Source organism: Oncorhynchus mykiss, chromosome 2 (genome assembly GCF_057628025.1).
Source record: "Oncorhynchus mykiss isolate SJ-2025 chromosome 2, ASM5762802v1, whole genome shotgun sequence".
NCBI lineage: Eukaryota > Metazoa > Chordata > Actinopteri > Salmoniformes > Salmonidae > Oncorhynchus > Oncorhynchus mykiss.
In genome coordinates this window covers 9,092,403-9,118,850 of record NC_143023.1, presented here as the reverse complement: position 1 = coordinate 9,118,850, position 26,448 = coordinate 9,092,403, and the positions used below count along the sequence as shown (strand labels likewise).

The 26,448-nt window shown below is 50.1% G+C and overlaps 1 protein-coding gene across 1 annotated transcript in view; it reads right to left on the bottom strand.

Annotated features, from left to right (window-relative positions):
• Positions 1 to 20,833, bottom strand: part of LOC149984817 (uncharacterized) — a 30,512-nt gene extending 9,679 nt beyond the window's left edge. The window contains exons 1-4 of the mRNA XM_090185848.1: positions 20,455 to 20,833; positions 20,215 to 20,280; positions 19,994 to 20,077; positions 18,167 to 19,858 (exon numbers count right to left, since the gene is read on the bottom strand). Of these exons, the coding sequence (XP_090041974.1) occupies positions 18,167 to 19,858; positions 19,994 to 20,077; positions 20,215 to 20,280; positions 20,455 to 20,554 (1,942 nt within the window). The 5' untranslated portion in view covers positions 20,555 to 20,833. The remainder of the gene's footprint in view (positions 1 to 18,166; positions 19,859 to 19,993; positions 20,078 to 20,214; positions 20,281 to 20,454) is intronic.
• Between the last annotated feature and the right edge of the window lie 5,615 nt (positions 20,834 to 26,448).

Here is a 26,448-nt window from a genome sequence, read left to right as displayed (position 1 = left end):
GTTTGTTATATCTGGAGTACTTCTCCTGTCCTATTCGGTGTCCTGTGTGAATCTAAGTGTGCGTTCTCTAATTCTCTCCTTCTCTCTTTCTCTCTCTCGGAGGACCTGAGCCCTAGGACCATGCCCCAGGACTACCTGACATGATGACTCCTTGCTGTCCCCAGTCCACCTGGCCGTGCTGCTGCTCCAGTTTCAACTGTTCTGCCTTATTATTATTCGACCATGCTGGTCATTTATGAACATTTGAACATCTTGGCCATGTTCTGTTATAATCTCCACCCGGCACAGCCAGAAGAGGACTGGCCATCCCACATATGCTCTCTCTAATTCTCTCTTTCTTTCTCTCTCTCGGAGGACCTGAGCCCTAGGACCATGCCCCAGGAATACCTGACATGATGACTCCTTGCTGTCCCCAGTCCACCTGACTGTGCTGCTGCTCCAGTTTCAACTGTTCTGCCTTATTATTATTCGACCATGATGGTCATTTATGAACATTTGAACATCTTGGCCATGTTCTGTTATAATCTCCACCCGGCACAGCCAGAAGAGGACTGGCCACCCCACATAGCCTGGTTCCTCTCTAGGTTTCTTCCTAGGTTTTGGCCTTTCTAGGGAGTTTTTCCTAGCCACCGTGCTTCTACACCTGCATTGCTTGCTGTTTGGGGTTTTAGGCTGGGTTTCTGTACAGCACTTTGAGATATCAGCTGATGTATGAAGGGCTATATAAATAAATTTGATTTGATTCACAGAGACTGTAACGGTTTTCTTCTATCTCCTCCTCTGACGAGGAGGTGTAGCAAGGATCGGACCAAAATGCAGCGTGTTAATTTTCATACATGTTTAATAACGAATAAACACGAACAATACAAAACCGAAACAGCCTAGACTGGTGCAAACTAACACAGAAACAGGAACAATCACCCACGAAACACTCAAAGAATATGGCTGCCTAAATATGGTTCCCAATCAGAGACAACGATAAACACCTGCCTCTGATTGAGAACCACTCCAGACAGCCATAGACTATACTAGATAACCCTACTATAATACAATCCCAATACCTACCAAAAAAAACCAAGACAAAACACACCACATAATAAACCCATGTCACACCCTTGCCTGACCAAAATAATAAAGAAAACACAAAATACTAAGACCAGGGCGTGACAGAGACAAACTGATATCTTTCCGACAGATAAGATCTAAACCAGGCCAGAACTTGTCCGTATAGACCAATTTGGGTTTCCAATCTCTCCAAAAGAATGTGGTGATCGATGCTATCAAAAGCAGCACTAAGGTCTAGGAGCACGACGACAGATGCAGAGCCCAGGTCTGATGCCATTAAAAGGTAATTTACCACCTTCACAAGTGCAGTCTCAGTGCTATGATGGGGTCTAAAACCAGACTGAAGCATTTCGTATACATTGTTTGTCTTCAGGAAGGCAGTGAGTTGCTGCGCAACAGCCTTTTCTAAACATTTTGAGAGGAATGGAAGATTCGATATAGGCCGATAGTTTTTTATATTTTCTGGGTCAAGGTTTGGCTTTTTCAAGAGAGGCTTTATTACTGCCACTTTTAGTGAGTTTGGTACACATCCGGTGGATAGAGAGCCGTTTATTATGTTCAACATAGGAGGGCCAAGCACAGGAAACAGCTCTTTCAGTAGTTTAGTTGGAATAGGGTCCAGTATGGAGCTTGAAGGTTTAGAGGCCATGATTATTTTCATCATTGTGTCAAGGGATATAGTACTAAAACACTTGAGTGTCTCTCTTGATCCTAGGTCCTGGCAGAGTTGTGCAGACTCAGGACAACTGAGCTTTGAAGGAATACGCAGATTTAAAGAGGAGTCCGTAATTTACTTTGTAATAATCATCTTTTCCTCAAAGAAGTTCATGAATTTATTACTGCTGAGGTGAAAGCCATCCTCTCTTGGGGAATGCTGCTTTTTAGTTAGCTTTGCGACAGTATCAAAAACGAATTTCGGATTGTTCTTATTTTCCTCAATTAAGTTGGAAAAATAGGATGATCGAGCAGCAGCAAGGGCTCTTCGATACTGCACGGTACTGTCTTTCCAAGCTAGTCGGAAGACTTCCAGTTTGGTGTGGCGCCATTTCCGTTCCAATTTTCTGGAAGCTTGCTTCAGAGCTCGGGTATTTTCTGTATACCAGGGAGCTAGTTTCTTATGAGAAATGTTTTTAGTTTTTAGGGGTGCAACTGCATCTAGGGTATTGCGCAAGGTTAAATTGAGTTCCTCAGTTAGGTGGTTAACTGATTTTTGTCCTCTGGCGTCCTTGGGTAGACAGAGGGAGTCTGGAAGGACATCAAGGAATCTTTGTGTTGTCTGTGAATTTATAGCACGACTTTTGATGTTCCTTGGTTGGGGTCTGAGCAGATTATTTGTTGCAATTGCAAACGTAATAAAATGGTGGTCCGATAGTCCAGGATTATGAGGGAAAACATTAAGATCCACAACATTTATTCCATGGGACAAAACTAGGTCCAGAGTATGACTGTGACAGTGAGTAGGTCCAGAGACATGTCGGCTGATTATTCGTTTTAAGTCTAATACTGCGGGTAATGGAGTCGCCAATGACTAGAGTTTTCAATTTGTCAGAGCTAATGGTGGGAAGCTTCGGCGTCTCTGACCCCGTAACGGGAGGAGTAGAGACAAGAGAAGGCTCGGCCTTTGACTCCGACTCGCTGCTTAATGGGGAAAACCGGTTGAAGTTTGTCGGCTGAATGAGCGACACCGGTTGAGCATTCCTACAGCATTTCTCTCCAGAAACCGTGAGAAAGTTGTCCGGCTGCGGGGACCGTGCGAGGGGATTTATACTAACGTTACTATCTGTACTTACTGGTGGCACAGACGCTGTTTCATCCTTTCCTACACTGAAATTACCCTTGCCTAACGATTGCGTCTGAAGCTGGGCTTGTAGCACAGCTATCCTCACCGTAAGGCGATCGTTCTCCTGTATGAGTACAGCGACTGCAATTAGAAGGCATCATGTTAATGTTACTACTTAGCTTCGGCTGTTGGAGGTCCTGACGAACCATGTCCAGATAAAGCGTCCGGAGTATGAGGATTCTGTGTTATGCACTATAGCCCGTTACCATATGTGATTTAATATTATCTGCTGTTGGCTTGTGTGGATGTATGTATGTGTTATGCAACATAGCTGACTTGAACCATTGTTCAGTTTCAGGGCCATGGGCCTTTCTCATGATGGAAAAATACAGAACTGTGCAATGAGTTGGGGGGGGGGCACATTCAGAACAGTCTTTTGTTAGATAACAGGAGCCAGGTGCCTGATAACTGCATATTCTACACAGCTACAACGACTGACCGCTGAAGCGCTTAAGGGGCTGGGACCAGCCTCTGCGCCAACAATCAACGATAGGCTGGGTGAGTCTAAACCACGCCCAGTCTACTCTGACAGGCCGGCTCGGAAGCAGGAACTGTCAGAGTATATTAAATATCTTTGTCAGGAACAAGTCAGTTCTGTTTTGCCCTGCGAGGTGGGACAGAGCCCATATATACGAAAATTGCATTTACCACTTATTGCTTAGCTAATAAAAGCCTCATTGTGATATTTATCCTGATACCAGATTCGAATTGACGCAACCCTGACACGAGTGAAAAAATTGAGGGAAAAACCAAAAATATAAACGGTAATTAAAAAGTAAAAACCGTAAAGTTGTCATGTAGCAAAGTAGGCAACAAAACACCGCAACAAGTCTGCAAGTTGTGACCGGAAATGGCGTCAAAATGCTGTTGAGGTATCATGTGATGCTACTAGCATAAATGGACCAACACTGAGCACATGTAGCTTAAGTCAATTGGTAATTTAAAACACAGGGGTCTGAGTAATATTGCTGGCGCATGGATATAATGCAAAATAAATGTTGCCATCACCCCAGTTACTCAAGTCAGGTCATACACCTCAACTCCAAGTAGGAACCACCAAAACAATACAGAGGACACAAGTATTACAGTTAATGTTTAATTGAGCCAAAACAAGCAAATGCAGTTACACACTGGACTAGAGTACCCATGAACTCTTGCATGTCCCACGTCAGATATCCATGGCGTCGTCGCCGGACGGGCCGGTCGCAGCTTCAGAGGTGGCGTCGTCGCCAGACGGGCCGGTCGCAGCTTCAGAGGTGGCGTCGTCGCCAGACGGGCCGGTCGCAGCTTCAGAGGTGGCGTCGTCGCCAGACGGGCCGGTCGCAGCTTCAGAGGTGGCGTCGTCGCCAGACGGGCCGGTCGCAGCTTCAGAGGTGGCGTCGTCGCCAGACGGGCCGGTCGCAGCTTCAGAGGTGGCGTCGTCGCCAGACGGGCCGGTCGCAGCTTCAGAGGTGGCGTCGTCGCCAGACGGGCCGGTCGCAGCTTCAGAGGTGGCGTCGTCGCCAGACGGGCCGGTCGCAGCTTCAGAGGTGGCGTCGTCGCCAGACGGGCCGGTCGCAGCTTCAGAGGTGGCGTCGTCGCCAGACGGGCCGGTCGCAGCTTCAGAGGTGGCGTCGTCGCCAGACGGGCCGGTCGCAGCTTCAGAGGTGGCGTCGTCGCCAGACGGGCCGGTCGCAGCTTCAGAGGTGGCGTCGTCGCCAGACGGGCCGGTCGCAGCTTCAGAGGTGGCGTCGTCGCCAGACGGGCCGGTCGCAGCTTCAGAGGTGGCGTCGTCGCCAGACGGGCCGGTCGCAGCTTCAGAGGTGGCGTCGTCGCCAGACGGGCCGGTCGCAGCTTCAGAGGTGGCGTCGTCGCCAGACGGGCCGGTCGCAGCTTCAGAGGTGGCGTCGTCGCCAGACGGGCCGGTCGCAGCTTCAGAGGTGGCGTCGTCGCCAGACGGGCCGGTCGCAGCTTCAGAGGTGGCGTCGTCGCCAGACGGGCCGGTCGCAGCTTCAGAGGTGGCGTCGTCGCCAGACGGGCCGGTCGCAGCTTCAGAGGTGGCGTCGTCGCCAGACGGGCCGGTCGCAGCTTCAGAGGTGGCGTCGTCGCCAGACGGGCCGGTCGCAGCTTCAGAGGTGGCGTCGTCGCCAGACGGGCCGGTCGCAGCTTCAGAGGTGGCGTCGTCGCCAGACGGGCCGGTCGCAGCTTCAGAGGTGGCGTCGTCGCCAGACGGGCCGGTCGCAGCTTCAGAGGTGGCGTCGTCGCCAGACGGGCCGGTCGCAGCTTCAGAGGTGGCGTCGTCGCCAGACGGGCCGGTCGCAGCTTCAGAGGTGGCGTCGTCGCCAGACGGGCCGGTCGCAGCTTCAGAGGTGGCGTCGTCGCCAGACGGGCCGGTCGCAGCTTCAGAGGTGGCGTCGTCGCCAGACGGGCCGGTCGCAGCTTCAGAGGTGGCGTCGTCGCCAGACGGGCCGGTCGCAGCTTCAGAGGTGGCGTCGTCGCCAGACGGGCCGGTCGCAGCTTCAGAGGTGGCGTCGTCGCCAGACGGGCCGGTCGCAGCTTCAGCGGTGGCGTCGTCGCCAGACGGGCCGGTCGCAGCTTCAGCGGTGGCGTCGTCGCCAGACGGGCCGGTCGCAGCGGTGGCGTCGTCGCCAGACGGGCCGGTCGCAGCGGTGGCGTCGTCGCCAGACGGGCCGGTCGCAGCGGTGGCGTCGTCGCCAGACGGGCCGGTCGCAGCGGTGGCGTCGTCGCCAGACGGGCCGGTCGCAGCGGTGGCGTCGTCGCCAGACGGGCCGGTCGCAGCGGTGGCGTCGTCGCCAGACGGGCCGGTCGCAGCGGTGGCGTCGTCGCCAGACGGGCCGGTCGCAGCGGTGGCGTCGTCGCCAGACGGGCCGGTCGCAGCGGTGGCGTCGTCGCCAGACGGGCCGGTCGCAGCGGTGGCGTCGTCGCCAGACGGGCCGGTCGCAGCGGTGGCGTCGTCGCCAGACGGGCCGGTCGCAGCGGTGGCGTCGTCGCCAGACGGGCCGGTCGCAGCGGTGGCGTCGTCGCCAGACGGGCCGGTCGCAGCGGTGGCGTCGTCGCCAGACGGGCCGGTCGCAGCGGTGGCGTCGTCGCCAGACGGGCCGGTCGCAGCGGTGGCGTCGTCGCCAGACGGGCCGGTCGCAGCGGTGGCGTCGTCGCCAGACGGGCCGGTCGCAGCGGTGGCGTCGTCGCCAGACGGGCCGGTCGCAGCGGTGGCGTCGTCGCCAGACGGGCCGGTCGCAGCGGTGGCGTCGTCGCCAGACGGGCCGGTCGCAGCGGTGGCGTCGTCGCCAGACGGGCCGGTCGCAGCGGCGGCGTCGTCGCCAGACGGGCCGGTCGCAGCGGCGGCGTCGTCGCCAGACGGGCCGGTCGCAGCGGCAGAGGTGGCGTCGTCGCCAGACGGGCCGGTCGCAGCGGCAGAGGTGGCGTCGTCGCCAGACGGGCCGGTCGCAGCCGCAGAGGTGGCGTCGTCACCAGACGGGCCGGTCGCAGCTTCAGAGGTGGCGTCGTCGCCAGACGGGCCGGTCGCAGCTTCAGAGGTGGCGTCGTCGCCAGACGGGCCGGTCGCAGCTTCAGAGGTGGCGGCGTCGTCCGAGGACACGCGCCTCAGCTTCTCCTCAGAGGACAGGGCATCATTTGCCGGAGAGCTACCATGGTTTGGAGAAGCTTGGGATTCTACTTCATTGGTCTCTAAATACTCTTGAGAAAAAACAAAAGGAACAGTTGGGTATTCTACAGCAACACATCTGTTCTACACGGTCTAGGCCAAATTGCTAATCGAATTTTGAGCAACATGAACCCAACAGTTTTCAAAGTATATGTTTCAGGCCGTACCTTCTCTGGCTTGTTTAGCGTCAGACCCTATGGATCGGAGCAAGGCCAGGGCATGCACAATGGAGACGTCATTTGATGACAGCTCTGAAAAATGTAGGTTAAGGTTTGACAACATTATTTAGACTGAGTTACTCTATGCTGTTGAATGAGTGTCAAACACAGCAGCACCATAGACAGTGACAAAGAACATAGCTAGAAGGGTTGCGGAAAGAAACACTTACCTCCAAGTCTCCTCTGCAGAGAGACTTGATCTTGCTTCTGGGACTTTCCAACAGGGTAACAAGAAACTGAGGAGAAAGTGTTGACAGAAGTTGAGTTCACACAAAATAGCTACATATATTAATAGCAGTGAAGAATAAAAGATGACCAACGCGGAAGATACAGACAGTCAAATATTAATACCCAACTTATAAAGTTAAGCATATTTACCAAACAAATCCCTTAAACATTAGTGAACCAACCTTTGACAACCCCCACAGTCATCACAACGAGCAGCAATTCTCTCACACCTCCCATGATGATGAAAATAGTCTGTGTTATCAACAGGTAATGTCTTCCCATGGCCTGTATGAGGCTTATATAGGCCACTAATGACCTTAGTTTACCTGACAAACATGGCTTAACGATCAATTAACAAGCTTGATTGAGTTGTTACGTTCAGATAGAAATAGACCATGTAGAACATATGTTGATTCTTATCAAGTTGGTGGGCAGGCAATCTTTTCTACTCCATATATTGCATTTATATCTGTAATGATTAACCCTAATGGTCTCAGATCAGCAGTAGAAAGAAGTATTCCTAATTATTTTAGGTGTAATCTTCAAAGATATTAGGGGGAAATAAACACTGTACCCAAATCCACGTTTTACGTTTTTCAGACAGTGAGAGAGAAGAGGGAGGGATAGGGGGAAGCACAACAGGCCCACACTCATCCTCTCGTACCACCAGGTTCCCTTCCAGCAGATACTGGACTTCAGAGGAACTTCTGCTGCTATACCCCATCTTTACCTTTACCCACAAAGGTCCTAAACGGTAGAAAGTGTCCGGCCAACAGACAGACGCACACCTTATGACGGCAATAACCTGTAGTCCAAGGGGATAGTAGCACTTCACTGAGAGCAAAACAGACAGGGACCAAAAGATGTGGAAGAAGCAATTAGGAGGCCTGCGTCTTGTGACCGTAGCGTACGTGTAGGTATGTACGGCAGGACCAAATCAGAGAGATAGGTACGAGCAAGCCCATGTAATGCTTTGTAGGTTAGCAGTAAAACCTTGAAATCAGCCCTTGCCTTGACAGGAAGCCAGTGTAGGGAGGCTAGCACTGGAGTAATATGATATATTTTTGGGGTTCTAGTCAGGATTCTAGCAGCCGTATTTAGCACTAACTGAAGTTTATTTAGTGCTTTATCCGGGTAGCCGGAAAGTAAGAGCATTGCAGTAGTCTAACCTAGAAGTGACAAAAGCATGGATACATTTTTCTGCATCATTTTTGGACAGAAAGTTTGATTTTTGCAATGTTACGTAGATGGAAAAAAGCTGTCCTTGAAACAGTCTTGATATGTTCTTCAAAAGAGAGATCAGGGTCCAGAGTAACGCCGAGGGCCTTCACAGTTTTATTTGAGACGACTGTACAGCCATTAAGATTAATTGTCAGATTCAACAGAAGATCTCTTTGTTTCTTGGGACCTAGAACAAGCATCTCTGTTTTGTCCGAGTTTAAAAGTAGAACGTTTGCAGCCATCCACTTCCTTATGTCTGAAACACATGCTTCTAGCGAGGGCAATTTTGGGGCTTCACCATGTTTCATTGAAATGTTCAGCTGTGTGTCATCCGCATAGCAGTGAAAGTTAACATTATGTTTTCGAATGACATCCCCAAGAGGTAAAATATATAGTGAAAATCAATAGTGGTCCTAAAACGGAACCTTGAGGAACATCGAAATTTACAGTTGATTTGTCAGAGGACAAACCATTCACAGAGACTGTAACAGTTTTCTTCTATCTCCTCCTCTGACGAGGAAGGCAGAGGCTGCGCAACAGCCTTTTCTAAACATTTTGAGAGGAATGGAAGATTCGATATAGGCCGATAGTTTTTTATATTTTCTGGGTCAAGGTTTGGCTTTTTCAAGAGAGGCTTTATTACTGCCACTTTTAGTGAGTTTGGTACACATCCGGTGGATAGAGAGCCGTTTATTATGTTCAACATAGGAGGGCCAAGCACAGGAAACAGCTCTTTCAGTAGTTTAGTTGGAATAGGGTCCAGTATGGAGCTTGAAGGTTTAGAGGCCATGATTATTTTCATCATTGTGTCAAGGGATATAGTACTAAAACACTTGAGTGTCTCTCTTGATCCTAGGTCCTGGCAGAGTTGTGCAGACTCAGGACAACTGAGCTTTGAAGGAATACGCAGATTTAAAGAGGAGTCCGTAATTTACTTTGTAATAATCATCTTTTCCTCAAAGAAGTTCATGAATTTATTACTGCTGAGGTGAAAGCCATCCTCTCTTGGGGAATGCTGCTTTTTAGTTAGCTTTGCGACAGTATCAAAAACGAATTTCGGATTGTTCTTATTTTCCTCAATTAAGTTGGAAAAATAGGATGATCGAGCAGCAGCAAGGGCTCTTCGATACTGCACGGTACTGTCTTTCCAAGCTAGTCGGAAGACTTCCAGTTTGGTGTGGCGCCATTTCCGTTCCAATTTTCTGGAAGCTTGCTTCAGAGCTCGGGTATTTTCTGTATACCAGGGAGCTAGTTTCTTATGAGAAATGTTTTTAGTTTTTAGGGGTGCAACTGCATCTAGGGTATTGCGCAAGGTTAAATTGAGTTCCTCAGTTAGGTGGTTAACTGATTTTTGTCCTCTGGCGTCCTTGGGTAGACAGAGGGAGTCTGGAAGGACATCAAGGAATCTTTGTGTTGTCTGTGAATTTATAGCACGACTTTTGATGTTCCTTGGTTGGGGTCTGAGCAGATTATTTGTTGCAATTGCAAACGTAATAAAATGGTGGTCCGATAGTCCAGGATTATGAGGGAAAACATTAAGATCCACAACATTTATTCCATGGGACAAAACTAGGTCCAGAGTATGACTGTGACAGTGAGTAGGTCCAGAGACATGTCGGCTGATTATTCGTTTTAAGTCTAATACTGCGGGTAATGGAGTCGCCAATGACTAGAGTTTTCAATTTGTCAGAGCTAATGGTGGGAAGCTTCGGCGTCTCTGACCCCGTAACGGGAGGAGTAGAGACAAGAGAAGGCTCGGCCTTTGACTCCGACTCGCTGCTTAATGGGGAAAACCGGTTGAAGTTTGTCGGCTGAATGAGCGACACCGGTTGAGCATTCCTACAGCATTTCTCTCCAGAAACCGTGAGAAAGTTGTCCGGCTGCGGGGACCGTGCGAGGGGATTTATACTAACGTTACTATCTGTACTTACTGGTGGCACAGACGCTGTTTCATCCTTTCCTACACTGAAATTACCCTTGCCTAACGATTGCGTCTGAAGCTGGGCTTGTAGCACAGCTATCCTCACCGTAAGGCGATCGTTCTCCTGTATGAGTACAGCGACTGCAATTAGAAGGCATCATGTTAATGTTACTACTTAGCTTCGGCTGTTGGAGGTCCTGACGAACCATGTCCAGATAAAGCGTCCGGAGTATGAGGATTCTGTGTTATGCACTATAGCCCGTTACCATATGTGATTTAATATTATCTGCTGTTGGCTTGTGTGGATGTATGTATGTGTTATGCAACATAGCTGACTTGAACCATTGTTCAGTTTCAGGGCCATGGGCCTTTCTCATGATGGAAAAATACAGAACTGTGCAATGAGTTGGGGGGGGGGCACATTCAGAACAGTCTTTTGTTAGATAACAGGAGCCAGGTGCCTGATAACTGCATATTCTACACAGCTACAACGACTGACCGCTGAAGCGCTTAAGGGGCTGGGACCAGCCTCTGCGCCAACAATCAACGATAGGCTGGGTGAGTCTAAACCACGCCCAGTCTACTCTGACAGGCCGGCTCGGAAGCAGGAACTGTCAGAGTATATTAAATATCTTTGTCAGGAACAAGTCAGTTCTGTTTTGCCCTGCGAGGTGGGACAGAGCCCATATATACGAAAATTGCATTTACCACTTATTGCTTAGCTAATAAAAGCCTCATTGTGATATTTATCCTGATACCAGATTCGAATTGACGCAACCCTGACACGAGTGAAAAAATTGAGGGAAAAACCAAAAATATAAACGGTAATTAAAAAGTAAAAACCGTAAAGTTGTCATGTAGCAAAGTAGGCAACAAAACACCGCAACAAGTCTGCAAGTTGTGACCGGAAATGGCGTCAAAATGCTGTTGAGGTATCATGTGATGCTACTAGCATAAATGGACCAACACTGAGCACATGTAGCTTAAGTCAATTGGTAATTTAAAACACAGGGGTCTGAGTAATATTGCTGGCGCATGGATATAATGCAAAATAAATGTTGCCATCACCCCAGTTACTCAAGTCAGGTCATACACCTCAACTCCAAGTAGGAACCACCAAAACAATACAGAGGACACAAGTATTACAGTTAATGTTTAATTGAGCCAAAACAAGCAAATGCAGTTACACACTGGACTAGAGTACCCATGAACTCTTGCATGTCCCACGTCAGATATCCATGGCGTCGTCGCCGGACGGGCCGGTCGCAGCTTCAGAGGTGGCGTCGTCGCCAGACGGGCCGGTCGCAGCTTCAGAGGTGGCGTCGTCGCCAGACGGGCCGGTCGCAGCTTCAGAGGTGGCGTCGTCGCCAGACGGGCCGGTCGCAGCTTCAGAGGTGGCGTCGTCGCCAGACGGGCCGGTCGCAGCTTCAGAGGTGGCGTCGTCGCCAGACGGGCCGGTCGCAGCTTCAGAGGTGGCGTCGTCGCCAGACGGGCCGGTCGCAGCTTCAGAGGTGGCGTCGTCGCCAGACGGGCCGGTCGCAGCTTCAGAGGTGGCGTCGTCGCCAGACGGGCCGGTCGCAGCTTCAGAGGTGGCGTCGTCGCCAGACGGGCCGGTCGCAGCTTCAGAGGTGGCGTCGTCGCCAGACGGGCCGGTCGCAGCTTCAGAGGTGGCGTCGTCGCCAGACGGGCCGGTCGCAGCTTCAGAGGTGGCGTCGTCGCCAGACGGGCCGGTCGCAGCTTCAGAGGTGGCGTCGTCGCCAGACGGGCCGGTCGCAGCTTCAGAGGTGGCGTCGTCGCCAGACGGGCCGGTCGCAGCTTCAGAGGTGGCGTCGTCGCCAGACGGGCCGGTCGCAGCTTCAGAGGTGGCGTCGTCGCCAGACGGGCCGGTCGCAGCTTCAGAGGTGGCGTCGTCGCCAGACGGGCCGGTCGCAGCTTCAGAGGTGGCGTCGTCGCCAGACGGGCCGGTCGCAGCTTCAGAGGTGGCGTCGTCGCCAGACGGGCCGGTCGCAGCTTCAGAGGTGGCGTCGTCGCCAGACGGGCCGGTCGCAGCTTCAGAGGTGGCGTCGTCGCCAGACGGGCCGGTCGCAGCTTCAGAGGTGGCGTCGTCGCCAGACGGGCCGGTCGCAGCTTCAGAGGTGGCGTCGTCGCCAGACGGGCCGGTCGCAGCTTCAGAGGTGGCGTCGTCGCCAGACGGGCCGGTCGCAGCTTCAGAGGTGGCGTCGTCGCCAGACGGGCCGGTCGCAGCTTCAGAGGTGGCGTCGTCGCCAGACGGGCCGGTCGCAGCTTCAGAGGTGGCGTCGTCGCCAGACGGGCCGGTCGCAGCTTCAGAGGTGGCGTCGTCGCCAGACGGGCCGGTCGCAGCTTCAGAGGTGGCGTCGTCGCCAGACGGGCCGGTCGCAGCTTCAGAGGTGGCGTCGTCGTCCGAGGACACGCGCCTCAGCTTCTCCTCAGAGGACAGGGCATCATTTGCCGGAGAGCTACCATGGTTTGGAGAAGCTTGGGATTCTACTTCATTGGTCTCTAAATACTCTTGAGAAAAAACAAAAGGAACAGTTGGGTATTCTACAGCAACACATCTGTTCTACACGGTCTAGGCCAAATTGCTAATCGAATTTTGAGCAACATGAACCCAACAGTTTTCAAAGTATATGTTTCAGGCCGTACCTTCTCTGGCTTGTTTAGCGTCAGACCCTATGGATCGGAGCAAGGCCAGGGCATGCACAATGGAGACGTCATTTGATGACAGCTCTGAAAAATGTAGGTTAAGGTTTGACAACATTATTTAGACTGAGTTACTCTATGCTGTTGAATGAGTGTCAAACACAGCAGCACCATAGACAGTGACAAAGAACATAGCTAGAAGGGTTGCGGAAAGAAACACTTACCTCCAAGTCTCCTCTGCAGAGAGACTTGATCTTGCTTCTGGGACTTTCCAACAGGGTAACAAGAAACTGAGGAGAAAGTGTTGACAGAAGTTGAGTTCACACAAAATAGCTACATATATTAATAGCAGTGAAGAATAAAAGATGACCAACGCGGAAGATACAGACAGTCAAATATTAATACCCAACTTATAAAGTTAAGCATATTTACCAAACAAATCCCTTAAACATTAGTGAACCAACCTTTGACAACCCCCACAGTCATCACAACGAGCAGCAATTCTCTCACACCTCCCATGATGATGAAAATAGTCTGTGTTATCAACAGGTAATGTCTTCCCATGGCCTGTATGAGGCTTATATAGGCCACTAATGACCTTAGTTTACCTGACAAACATGGCTTAACGATCAATTAACAAGCTTGATTGAGTTGTTACGTTCAGATAGAAATAGACCATGTAGAACATATGTTGATTCTTATCAAGTTGGTGGGCAGGCAATCTTTTCTACTCCATATATTGCATTTATATCTGTAATGATTAACCCTAATGGTCTCAGATCAGCAGTAGAAAGAAGTATTCCTAATTATTTTAGGTGTAATCTTCAAAGATATTAGGGGGAAATAAACACTGTACCCAAATCCACGTTTTACGTTTTTCAGACAGTGAGAGAGAAGAGGGAGGGATAGGGGGAAGCACAACAGGCCCACACTCATCCTCTCGTACCACCAGGTTCCCTTCCAGCAGATACTGGACTTCAGAGGAACTTCTGCTGCTATACCCCATCTTTACCTTTACCCACAAAGGTCCTAAACGGTAGAAAGTGTCCGGCCAACAGACAGACGCACACCTTATGACGGCAATAACCTGTAGTCCAAGGGGATAGTAGCACTTCACTGAGAGCAAAACAGACAGGGACCAAAAGATGTGGAAGAAGCAATTAGGAGGCCTGCGTCTTGTGACCGTAGCGTACGTGTAGGTATGTACGGCAGGACCAAATCAGAGAGATAGGTACGAGCAAGCCCATGTAATGCTTTGTAGGTTAGCAGTAAAACCTTGAAATCAGCCCTTGCCTTGACAGGAAGCCAGTGTAGGGAGGCTAGCACTGGAGTAATATGATATATTTTTGGGGTTCTAGTCAGGATTCTAGCAGCCGTATTTAGCACTAACTGAAGTTTATTTAGTGCTTTATCCGGGTAGCCGGAAAGTAAGAGCATTGCAGTAGTCTAACCTAGAAGTGACAAAAGCATGGATACATTTTTCTGCATCATTTTTGGACAGAAAGTTTGATTTTTGCAATGTTACGTAGATGGAAAAAAGCTGTCCTTGAAACAGTCTTGATATGTTCTTCAAAAGAGAGATCAGGGTCCAGAGTAACGCCGAGGGCCTTCACAGTTTTATTTGAGACGACTGTACAGCCATTAAGATTAATTGTCAGATTCAACAGAAGATCTCTTTGTTTCTTGGGACCTAGAACAAGCATCTCTGTTTTGTCCGAGTTTAAAAGTAGAACGTTTGCAGCCATCCACTTCCTTATGTCTGAAACACATGCTTCTAGCGAGGGCAATTTTGGGGCTTCACCATGTTTCATTGAAATGTTCAGCTGTGTGTCATCCGCATAGCAGTGAAAGTTAACATTATGTTTTCGAATGACATCCCCAAGAGGTAAAATATATAGTGAAAATCAATAGTGGTCCTAAAACGGAACCTTGAGGAACATCGACATTTACAGTTGATTTGTCAGAGGACAAACCATTCACAGAGACTGTAACAGTTTTCTTCTATCTCCTCCTCTGACGAGGAAGGCAGAGGCTGCGCAACAGCCTTTTCTAAACATTTTGAGAGGAATGGAAGATTCGATATAGGCCGATAGTTTTTTATATTTTCTGGGTCAAGGTTTGGCTTTTTCAAGAGAGGCTTTATTACTGCCACTTTTAGTGAGTTTGGTACACATCCGGTGGATAGAGAGCCGTTTATTATGTTCAACATAGGAGGGCCAAGCACAGGAAACAGCTCTTTCAGTAGTTTAGTTGGAATAGGGTCCAGTATGGAGCTTGAAGGTTTAGAGGCCATGATTATTTTCATCATTGTGTCAAGGGATATAGTACTAAAACACTTGAGTGTCTCTCTTGATCCTAGGTCCTGGCAGAGTTGTGCAGACTCAGGACAACTGAGCTTTGAAGGAATACGCAGATTTAAAGAGGAGTCCGTAATTTACTTTGTAATAATCATCTTTTCCTCAAAGAAGTTCATGAATTTATTACTGCTGAGGTGAAAGCCATCCTCTCTTGGGGAATGCTGCTTTTTAGTTAGCTTTGCGACAGTATCAAAAACGAATTTCGGATTGTTCTTATTTTCCTCAATTAAGTTGGAAAAATAGGATGATCGAGCAGCAGCAAGGGCTCTTCGATACTGCACGGTACTGTCTTTCCAAGCTAGTCGGAAGACTTCCAGTTTGGTGTGGCGCCATTTCCGTTCCAATTTTCTGGAAGCTTGCTTCAGAGCTCGGGTATTTTCTGTATACCAGGGAGCTAGTTTCTTATGAGAAATGTTTTTAGTTTTTAGGGGTGCAACTGCATCTAGGGTATTGCGCAAGGTTAAATTGAGTTCCTCAGTTAGGTGGTTAACTGATTTTTGTCCTCTGGCGTCCTTGGGTAGACAGAGGGAGTCTGGAAGGACATCAAGGAATCTTTGTGTTGTCTGTGAATTTATAGCACGACTTTTGATGTTCCTTGGTTGGGGTCTGAGCAGATTATTTGTTGCAATTGCAAACGTAATAAAATGGTGGTCCGATAGTCCAGGATTATGAGGGAAAACATTAAGATCCACAACATTTATTCCATGGGACAAAACTAGGTCCAGAGTATGACTGTGACAGTGAGTAGGTCCAGAGACATGTCGGCTGATTATTCGTTTTAAGTCTAATACTGCGGGTAATGGAGTCGCCAATGACTAGAGTTTTCAATTTGTCAGAGCTAATGGTGGGAAGCTTCGGCGTCTCTGACCCCGTAACGGGAGGAGTAGAGACAAGAGAAGGCTCGGCCTTTGACTCCGACTCGCTGCTTAATGGGGAAAACCGGTTGAAGTTTGTCGGCTGAATGAGCGACACCGGTTGAGCATTCCTACAGCATTTCTCTCCAGAAACCGTGAGAAAGTTGTCCGGCTGCGGGGACCGTGCGAGGGGATTTATACTAACGTTACTATCTGTACTTACTGGTGGCACAGACGCTGTTTCATCCTTTCCTACACTGAAATTACCCTTGCCTAACGATTGCGTCTGAAGCTGGGCTTGTAGCACAGCTATCCTCACCGTAAGGCGATCGTTCTCCTGTATGAGTACAGCGACTGCAATTAGAAGGCATCATGTTAATGTTACTACTTAGCTTCGGCTGTTGGAGGTCCTGACGAACCATGTCCAGATAAAGCGTCCGGAGTATGAGGATTCTGTGTTATGCACTATAGCCCGTTACCATATGTGATTTAATATTATCTGCTGTTGGCTTGTGTGGATGTATGTATGTGTTATGCAACATAGCTGACTTGAACCATTGTTCAGTTTCAGGGCCATGGGCCTTTCTCATGATGGAAAAATACAGAACTGTGCAATGAGTTGGGGGGGGGGCACATTCAGAACAGTCTTTTGTTAGATAACAGGAGCCAGGTGCCTGATAACTGCATATTCTACACAGCTACAACGACTGACCGCTGAAGCGCTTAAGGGGCTGGGACCAGCCTCTGCGCCAACAATCAACGATAGGCTGGGTGAGTCTAAACCACGCCCAGTCTACTCTGACAGGCCGGCTCGGAAGCAGGAACTGTCAGAGTATATTAAATATCTTTGTCAGGAACAAGTCAGTTCTGTTTTGCCCTGCGAGGTGGGACATATATACGAAAATTGCATTTACCACTTATTGCTTAGCTAATAAAAGCCTCATTGTGATATTTATCCTGATACCAGATTCGAATTGACGCAACCCTGACACGAGTGAAAAAATTGAGGGAAAAACCAAAAATATAAACGGTAATTAAAAAGTAAAAACCGTAAAGTTGTCATGTAGCAAAGTAGGCAACAAAACACCGCAACACGTAAACAAGTCTGCAAGTTGTGACCGGAAATGGCGTCAAAATGCTGTTGAGGTATCATGTGATGCTACTAGCATAAATGGACCAACACTGAGCACATGTAGCTTAAGTCAATTGGTAATTTAAAACACAGGGGTCTGAGTAATATTGCTGGCGCATGGATATAATGCAAAATAAATGTTGCCATCACCCCAGTTACTCAAGTCAGGTCATACACCTCAACTCCAAGTAGGAACCACCAAAACAATACAGAGGACACAAGTATTACAGTTAATGTTTAATTGAGCCAAAACAAGCAAATGCAGTTACACACTGGACTAGAGTACCCATGAACTCTTGCATGTCCCACGTCAGATATCCATGGCGTCGTCGCCGGACGGGCCGGTCGCAGCTTCAGAGGTGGCGTCGTCGCCAGACGGGCCGGTCGCAGCTTCAGAGGTGGCGTCGTCGCCAGACGGGCCGGTCGCAGCTTCAGAGGTGGCGTCGTCGCCAGACGGGCCGGTCGCAGCTCCAGAGGTGGCGTCGTCGCCAGACGGGCCGGTCGCAGCTTCAGAGGTGGCGTCGTCGCCAGACGGGCCGGTCGCAGCTCCAGAGGTGGCGTCGTCGCCAGACGGGCCGGTCGCAGCTTCAGAGGTGGCGTCGTCGCCAGACGGGCCGGTCGCAGCTTCAGAGGTGGCGTCGTCGCCAGACGGGCCGGTCGCAGCTTCAGAGGTGGCGTCGTCGCCAGACGGGCCGGTCGCAGCTTCAGAGGTGGCGTCGTCGCCAGACGGGCCGGTCGCAGCTTCAGAGGTGGCGTCGTCGCCAGACGGGCCGGTCGCAGCTTCAGAGGTGGCGTCGTCGCCAGACGGGCCGGTCGCAGCTTCAGAGGTGGCGTCGTCGCCAGACGGGCCGGTCGCAGCTTCAGAGGTGGCGTCGTCGCCAGACGGGCCGGTCGCAGCTTCAGAGGTGGCGTCGTCGCCAGACGGGCCGGTCGCAGCTTCAGAGGTGGCGTCGTCGCCAGACGGGCCGGTCGCAGCTTCAGAGGTGGCGTCGTCGCCAGACGGGCCGGTCGCAGCTTCAGAGGTGGCGTCGTCGCCAGACGGGCCGGTCGCAGCTTCAGAGGTGGCGTCGTCGCCAGACGGGCCGGTCGCAGCTTCAGAGGTGGCGTCGTCGCCAGACGGGCCGGTCGCAGCTTCAGAGGTGGCGTCGTCGCCAGACGGGCCGGTCGCAGCTTCAGAGGTGGCGTCGTCGCCAGACGGGCCGGTCGCAGCTTCAGAGGTGGCGTCGTCGCCAGACGGGCCGGTCGCAGCTTCAGAGGTGGCGTCGTCGCCAGACGGGCCGGTCGCAGCTTCAGAGGTGGCGTCGTCGCCAGACGGGCCGGTCGCAGCTTCAGAGGTGGCGTCGTCGCCAGACGGGCCGGTCGCAGCTTCAGAGGTGGCGTCGTCGCCAGACGGGCCGGTCGCAGCTTCAGAGGTGGCGTCGTCGCCAGACGGGCCGGTCGCAGCTTCAGAGGTGGCGTCGTCGCCAGACGGGCCGGTCGCAGCTTCAGAGGTGGCGTCGTCGCCAGACGGGCCGGTCGCAGCTTCAGAGGTGGCGTCGTCGCCAGACGGGCCGGTCGCAGCTTCAGAGGTGGCGTCGTCGCCAGACGGGCCGGTCGCAGCTTCAGAGGTGGCGTCGTCGCCAGACGGGCCGGTCGCAGCTTCAGAGGTGGCGTCGTCGCCAGACGGGCCGGTCGCAGCTTCAGAGGTGGCGTCGTCGCCAGACGGGCCGGTCGCAGCTTCAGAGGTGGCGTCGTCGCCAGACGGGCCGGTCGCAGCTTCAGAGGTGGCGTCGTCGCCAGACGGGCCGGTCGCAGCTTCAGAGGTGGCGTCGTCGCCAGACGGGCCGGTCGCAGCTTCAGAGGTGGCGTCGTCGCCAGACGGGCCGGTCGCAGCTTCAGAGGTGGCGTCGTCGCCAGACGGGCCGGTCGCAGCTTCAGAGGTGGCGTCGTCGCCAGACGGGCCGGTCGCAGCTTCAGAGGTGGCGTCGTCGCCAGACGGGCCGGTCGCAGCTTCAGAGGTGGCGTCGTCGCCAGACGGGCCGGTCGCAGCTTCAGAGGTGGCGTCGTCGCCAGACGGGCCGGTCGCAGCTTCAGAGGTGGCGTCGTCGCCAGACGGGCCGGTCGCAGCTTCAGAGGTGGCGTCGTCGCCAGACGGGCCGGTCGCAGCTTCAGAGGTGGCGTCGTCGCCAGACGGGCCGGTCGCAGCTTCAGAGGTGGCGTCGTCGCCAGACGGGCCGGTCGCAGCTTCAGAGGTGTCGTCGTCGCCAGACGGGCCGGTCGCAGCTTCAGAGGTGTCGTCGTCGCCAGACGGGCCGGTCGCAGCTTCAGAGGTGGCGTCGTCGCCAGACGGGCCGGTCGCAGCTTCAGAGGTGGCGTCGTCGCCAGACGGGCCGGTCGCAGCTTCAGAGGTGGCGTCGTCGCCAGACGGGCCGGTCGCAGCTTCAGAGGTGGCGTCGTCGCCAGACGGGCCGGTCGCAGCTTCAGAGGTGGCGTCGTCGCCAGACGGGCCGGTCGCAGCTTCAGAGGTGGCGTCGTCGCCAGACGGGCCGGTCGCAGCTTCAGAGGTGGCGTCGTCGCCAGACGGGCCGGTCGCAGCTTCAGAGGTGGCGTCCGAGGACATGCGCCTCAGCTTCTCCTCAGAGGACAGGTCATCATTTGCCGGAGAGCTACCATGGTTTGGAGAAGCTTGGGATTCTACTTCATTGGTCTCTAAATACTCTTGAGAAAAAACAAAAGGAACAGTTGGGTATTCTACAGCAACACATCTGTTCTACACGGTCTAGGCCAAATTGCTAATCGAATTTTGAGCAACATGAACCCAACAGTTTTCAAAGTATATGTTTCAGGCCGTACCTTCTCTGGCTTGTTTAGCGTCAGACCCTATGGATCGGAGCAAGGCCAGGGCATGCACAATGGAGACGTCATTTGATGACAGCTCTGAAAAATGTAGGTTAAGGTTTGACAACATTATTTAGACTGAGTTACTCTATGCTGTTGAATGAGTGTCAAACACAGCAGCACCATAGACAGTGACAAAGAACATAGCTAGAAGGGTTGCGGAAAGAAACACTTACCTCCAAGTCTCCTCTGCAGAGAGACTTGATCTTGCTTCTGGGACTTTCCAACAGGGTAACAAGAAACTGAGGAGAAAGTGTTGACAGAAGTTGAGTTCACACAAAATAGCTACATATATTAATAGCAGTGAAGAATAAAAGATGACCAACGCGGAAGTTACAGACAGTCAAATATTAATACCCAACTTATAAAGTTAAGCATATTTACCAAACAAATCCCTTAAACATTAGTGAACCAACCTTTGACAACCCCCACAGTCATCACAACGAGCAGCAATTCTCTCACACCTCCCATGATGATGAAAATAGTCTGTGTTATCAACAGGTAATGTCTTCCCATGGCCTGTATGAGGCTTATATATGACAAACATGGCTTAACGATCAATTAACAAGCTTGATTGAGTTGTTACGTTCAGATAGAAATAGACCATGTAGAACATATGTTGATTCTTATCAAGTTGGTGGGCAGGCAATCTTTTCTACTCCATATATTGCATTTATATCTGTAATGATTAACCCTAATGGTCTCAGATCAGCATTAGAAAGAAGTAGGCCTAATTATTTTAGGTGTAATCTTCAAAGATATTAGGGGGAAATAAACACTGTACCCAAATCCACGTTTTACAATGCTCCTGGGAAATGGGTAGGCCTCCACCTATAGTCCTTCACAGTTTGACAGCTGTGATATATTTATTTATTTACATAGATCACATACATAAATATGTTAGCTGTAGGTAGCGTTGAGATAAAATTTCCATATTCTATTGCTACTAACATAAATCCTAATATATCATGTTTTTCTCATTTGCTCTGTAGGAGGTTCGTCATATGAAGGACATTCAAGTGGATGTGACCCCTAACCTGCAATAGGGGCTCAGTGAGGTGACAGACATCCTGTAATGGATCGCCAGCTAGTGTCTGAGGACCTGGAGAAGGCTGTGTCTACAGCTGTGGGGCAGGACAAGCATGGTAACCTAACCTCACTGTATGAAGGATTTTATTGTTATGGATAGTCATCTCCAATCTGTTCAAATATCACTGTTGTTGATAACACACATTACCAAAATGATTCACACTTGTCTTCCTATTTCCACATAATCTGTCATGGTTCCCCACCCCAACAGGGCATAAAACCAACCTCTCTTTATTGCTACTGCTAATACACCCAAATCCAACAGCGTTTGAGTATCTTTTTGCTGTTCTTCTAACCCTGAATGGCAACATTTTATCCTAGTACACAAGCATGTCACTTTATCCATCCACACCCACTCTACTGCCGCATGGCCACTGCGGCTGAGACTTTCACCCTCTCGTTACAGGTATAGCAGGTAACCAACCCCACCCGGGTCTTACCCCCTAGGACTTACCCTTTGCAGGTACCTGCCTGCTCGGGCTTACCTTCCGGGACTCACCCTATTCTTATAGTACAAGCAGGAACCAACCTACTCGGGATTTACCCCCTAGGAGTTACCCTCTACAGGTTTGGGTTTACCTTCCGGGACTTACCATATACCACAAAGCTACGACCGGTCGTAATACAATGGGACTACTGAATAAGCTCAGGCTTTCTAGGTTCGTACCCTATAATTGGTTCAGCCTACGACTCTCATCTCCCCAAGATGTCAGAATTAGTGATAACGGGTGTAGGAACTTTGCTTACCTTGTTTCTGTTTCACTGTTTCTTAATCTCTAGTTCGACTGCAAATCGCGGTGAACCCTGCTCGCAGTGCCAACTGTTAGGTTCTAATTCTCAGAGTAAAAACTCGACGGACACTATGAATGCTTGAACCAAGTTTATTCTTCCCAGAGGGTCAAGACAGCTGCATTAGACAAAAAACATATTCACACAAGCACTGATATTTAATCCTCTCTCCTATGCTGAGTCTGCTCCTACACCTCTAAACAGCCAATGCATCTCTGTTGCTAGACAGAACCTTGGTGATATCTGTTCTTCCTCACTTCATCTGACCTGACCGCTACCCCAAAGTGCTCACTCCTCCCCAACTCAAGGCTGACATGGTGATTGGTACCAGACTGTGTCTCTTCTCATCCCAGAGGATCCCACCCATAGGATGCCTGATGGCTAACAATAACATATCCTGACATAATGTAAACGTTATACATTAAGCTCTCTCCCTCAGTGACATGAATTAGTATATTTCATATTCTCAGAACCCAACAGTAGGTTTTAAGGTGTGGCTGCATGCTTGTCGTGGACGCATCGTCACTCTTGATGTTATTTTTCCAAGTCTGAACTGGCCGTTCTTGTCTTTCCTCAACTAATTGAAACCTCAGGGACAGACATCCTGAACGACTCTGATGTCAGAGCTCCCATCAGCCCTCTACACCTCGCTGTGAGTAAAGCCTACCTGCTCCTGTAGTGGTCTCCATATGACAAATGGCACCCTATTCCCTATTTAGTACACTACGTTTGACCAGATCCTTATAGGCCCTGATCAAAAGTAGTTCACTACATAGGGAATAGGGTGCTATCTGGGATGCAAGCATGGTGTAGATTTTCCACAGGAAGTTGACTGTCCAGACAGACTCACACACCATATTCCGATCTATTCCTGATTAGTGTAAAATACATATTCTACACAGTGATGATGAGGATGATTTCCTTATTTTGCCATTTGAGTTAATCAACCTCAGAAGAGAAGTAGAGTTTTTGTTTCTCAATCCCACGCTTGGCAGGAACCTCCGATGTTGATGCTGGGCGGGAGCAAAAATGGGCTCCCGATTGAAAGACTCTGGTCTACTTTAGAGGTCTAGCACTGTATTTCTGTTCAGGCGTACCACGGGTCTACTCTAGGACATTGATTATATTAAGAGTGAATATCTATTCAGGCGTACCACAGTCACCACCATGCTATGGAGGTCCTGGTTCAGTCTCTGCTGGATCTAGACGTGAGGGACAGCCAGGGGCGCACCCCTCTGGACCTGGCTGCCTTAAAAAGCCATGTGGAGTGTGTTGACGTCCTCATCAACCAGGAAGCCTCCATCCTGGTTAAAGACTTCACTCTGAAGAGGACCCCCATCCACGCTGCAGGTAGACATTTATTTTTTATTTTTATTTCACCTTTATTTAACCAGGTATGCAAGTTGAGAACAAGTTCTCATTTACAATTGCGACCTGGCCAAGATAAAGCAAAGCAGTTCGACACATACAACGACACAGAGTTACACATGGAGTAAAACAAACATACAGTCAATAATACAGTATAAACAAGTCTATATACGATGTGAGCAAATGAGGTGAGATAAGGGAGGTAAAGGCAAAAAGGCCATGGTGGCAAAGTAAATACAATATAGCAAGTAAAACACTGGAATGGTAGATTTGCAATGGGAGAATGTGCAAAGTAGAAATAACAATAATGGGGTGCAAAGGAGCAAAATAAATAAATAAATTAAATACAGTAGGGAAAGAGGTAGTTGTTTGGGCTAAATTATAGGTGGGCTATGTACAGGTGCAGTAATCTGTGAGCTGCTCTGACAGTTGGTGCTTAAAGCTAGTGAGGGAGATAAGTGTTTCCAGTTTCAGAGATTTTTGTAGTTCGTTCCAGTCATTGGCAGCAGAGAACTGGAAGGAGAGGCGGCCAAAGAAAGAATTGGTTTTGGGGGTGACTAGAGAGATATACCTGCTGGAGCGTGTGCTACAGGTGGGAGATGCAATGGTGACCAGCGAGCTGAGATAAGGGGGGACTTTACCTAGCAGGGTCTTGTAGATGACATGGAGCCAGTGGGTTTGGCGACGAGTATGAAGCGAGGGCCAGCCAACGAGAGCGTACAGGTCGCAATGGTGGGAAGTATATGGGGCTTTGGTGACAAAACGGATTGCACTGTGATAGACTGCATCCAATTTGTTGAGTAGGGTATTGGAGGCTATTTTGTAAATGACATCGCCAAAGTCGAGGATTGGTAGGATGGTCAGTTTTACAAGGGTATGTTTGGCAGCATGAGTGAAGGATGCTTTGTTGCGAAATAGGAAGCCAATTCTAGATTTAACTTTGGATTGGAGATGTTTGATATGGGTCTGGAAGGAGAGTTTACAGTCCAACCAGACACCTAAGTATTTGTAGTTGTCCACGTATTCTAAGTCAGAGCCGTCCAGAGTAGTAATGTTGGACAGGCGGGTAGGTACAGGTAGCGATCGGTTGAAGAGCATGCATTTAGTTTTACTTGTATTTAAGAGCAATTGGAGGCCACGGAAGGAGAGTTGTATGACATTGAAGCTTGCCTGGAGGGTTGTTAACACAGTGTCCAAAGAAGGGCCAGAAGTATACAGAATGGTGTCGTCTGCGTAGAGGTGGATCAGAGACTCACCAGCAGCAAGAGCGACCTCATTGATGTATACAGAGAAGAGAGTCGGTCCAAGAATTGAACCCTGTGGCACCCCCATAGAGACTGCCAGAGGTCCGGACAGCAGACCCTCCGATTTGACACACTGAACTCTATCAGAGAAGTAGTTGGTGAACCAGGCGAGGCAATCATTTGAGAAACCAAGGCTGTCGAGTCTGCCGATGAGGATGTGGTGATTGACAGAGTCGAAAGCCTTGGCGAGATCAATGAATACGGCTGCACAGTAATGTTTCTTATCGATGGCGGTTAAGATATCATTTAGGACCTTGAGCGTGGCTGAGGTGCACCCATGACCAGCTCTGAAACCAGATTGCATAGCAGAGAAGGTATGGTGAGATTCGAAATGGTCTGTAATCTGTTTGTTGACTTGGCTTTCGAAGACCTTAGAAAGGCATGGTAGGATAGATCTGTAGCAGTGTGGGTCAAGAGTGTCACCCCCTTTGAAGAGGGGGATGGCCGCAGCTGCTTTCCAATCTTTGGGAATCTCAGATGACACGAAAGAGAGGTTGAACAGGCTAGTAATAGGGGTGGCAACAATTTTGGCAGATAATTTTAGAAAGAAAGGGTCCAGATTGTCTAGCCCAGCTGATTTGTAGGGGTCCAGATTTTGCAGCTCATTCAGAACATCAGCTGAGCATATTTGGGAGAAGGAGAAATGGGGAAGGCTTGGGCGAGTTGTTGTGGGGGGTGCAGTGCTGTTGACCGGGGTAGGAGTAGCCAGGTGGAAAGCATGGCCAGCCGTAGAAAAATGCTTATTGAAATTCTCAATTATGGTGGATTTATCAGTGGTGACAGTGTTTCCTATCTTCAGTGCAGTGGGCAGCTGGGAGGAGGTGTATTCTCCATGGACTTTACAGTGTCCCAGAACCTTTTTGAGTTAGTGTTGCAGGAAGCAAATTTCTGCTTGAAAAAGCTAGCCTTGGCTTTTCTAACTGCCTGTGTATAATGGTTTCTAGCTTCCCTGAACAGCTGCATATCACGGGGGCTGTTCGATGCTAATGCAGAACGCCATAGGATGTTTTTGTGTTGGTTAAGGGCAGTCAGGTCTGGGGAGAACCAAGGGCTATATCTGTTTCTGGTTCTAAATTTCTTGAATGGGGCATGTGGGGCATTTTTTTTAAATATCCAGGCATCCTCTACTGACGGGATGAGATCAATATCCTTCCAGGATACCCCGGCCAGGTCGATTAGAAAGGCCTGCTCGCTGAAGTGTTTCGGGGAGCGTTTTACAGTGATGAGTGGAGGTCGTTTGACCGCTGACCCATTACGGATGCAGGCAATGAGGCAGTGATCGCTGAGATCTTGGTTGAAAACAGCAGAGGTGTATTTAGAGGGCAAGTTGGTTAGGATGATATCTATGAGGGTGCCCGTGTTTAAGGCTTTGGGGAGGTACCTGGTAGGTTCATTGATCATTTGTGTGAGGTTGAGGGCATCAAGTTTAGATTGTAGGATGGCTGGGGTGTTAAGCATGTTCCAGTTTAGGTCGCCTAGCAGCACAAGCTCTGAAGATAGATGGGGGGCAATCAGTTCACATATGGTGTCCAGAGCACAGCTGGGGGCAGAGGGTGGTCTATAGCAGGCGGCAACGGTGAGAGACTTGTTTTTAGAGAGGTGGATTTTTAACAGTAGAAGTTCAAATTGTTTGGGTACAGACCTGGATAGTAGGACAGAACTCTGCAGGCTATCTTTGCAGTAGATTGCAACACCGCCCCCTTTGGCAGTTCTATCTTGTCTGAAAATGTTGTAGTTTGGAATTAAAATGTCTGAATTTTTGGTGGTCTTCCTAAGCCAGGATTCAGACACAGCTAGAACATCCGGGTTGGCAGAGTGTGCTAAAGCAGTGAATAGAACAAACTTAGGGAGGAGGCTTCT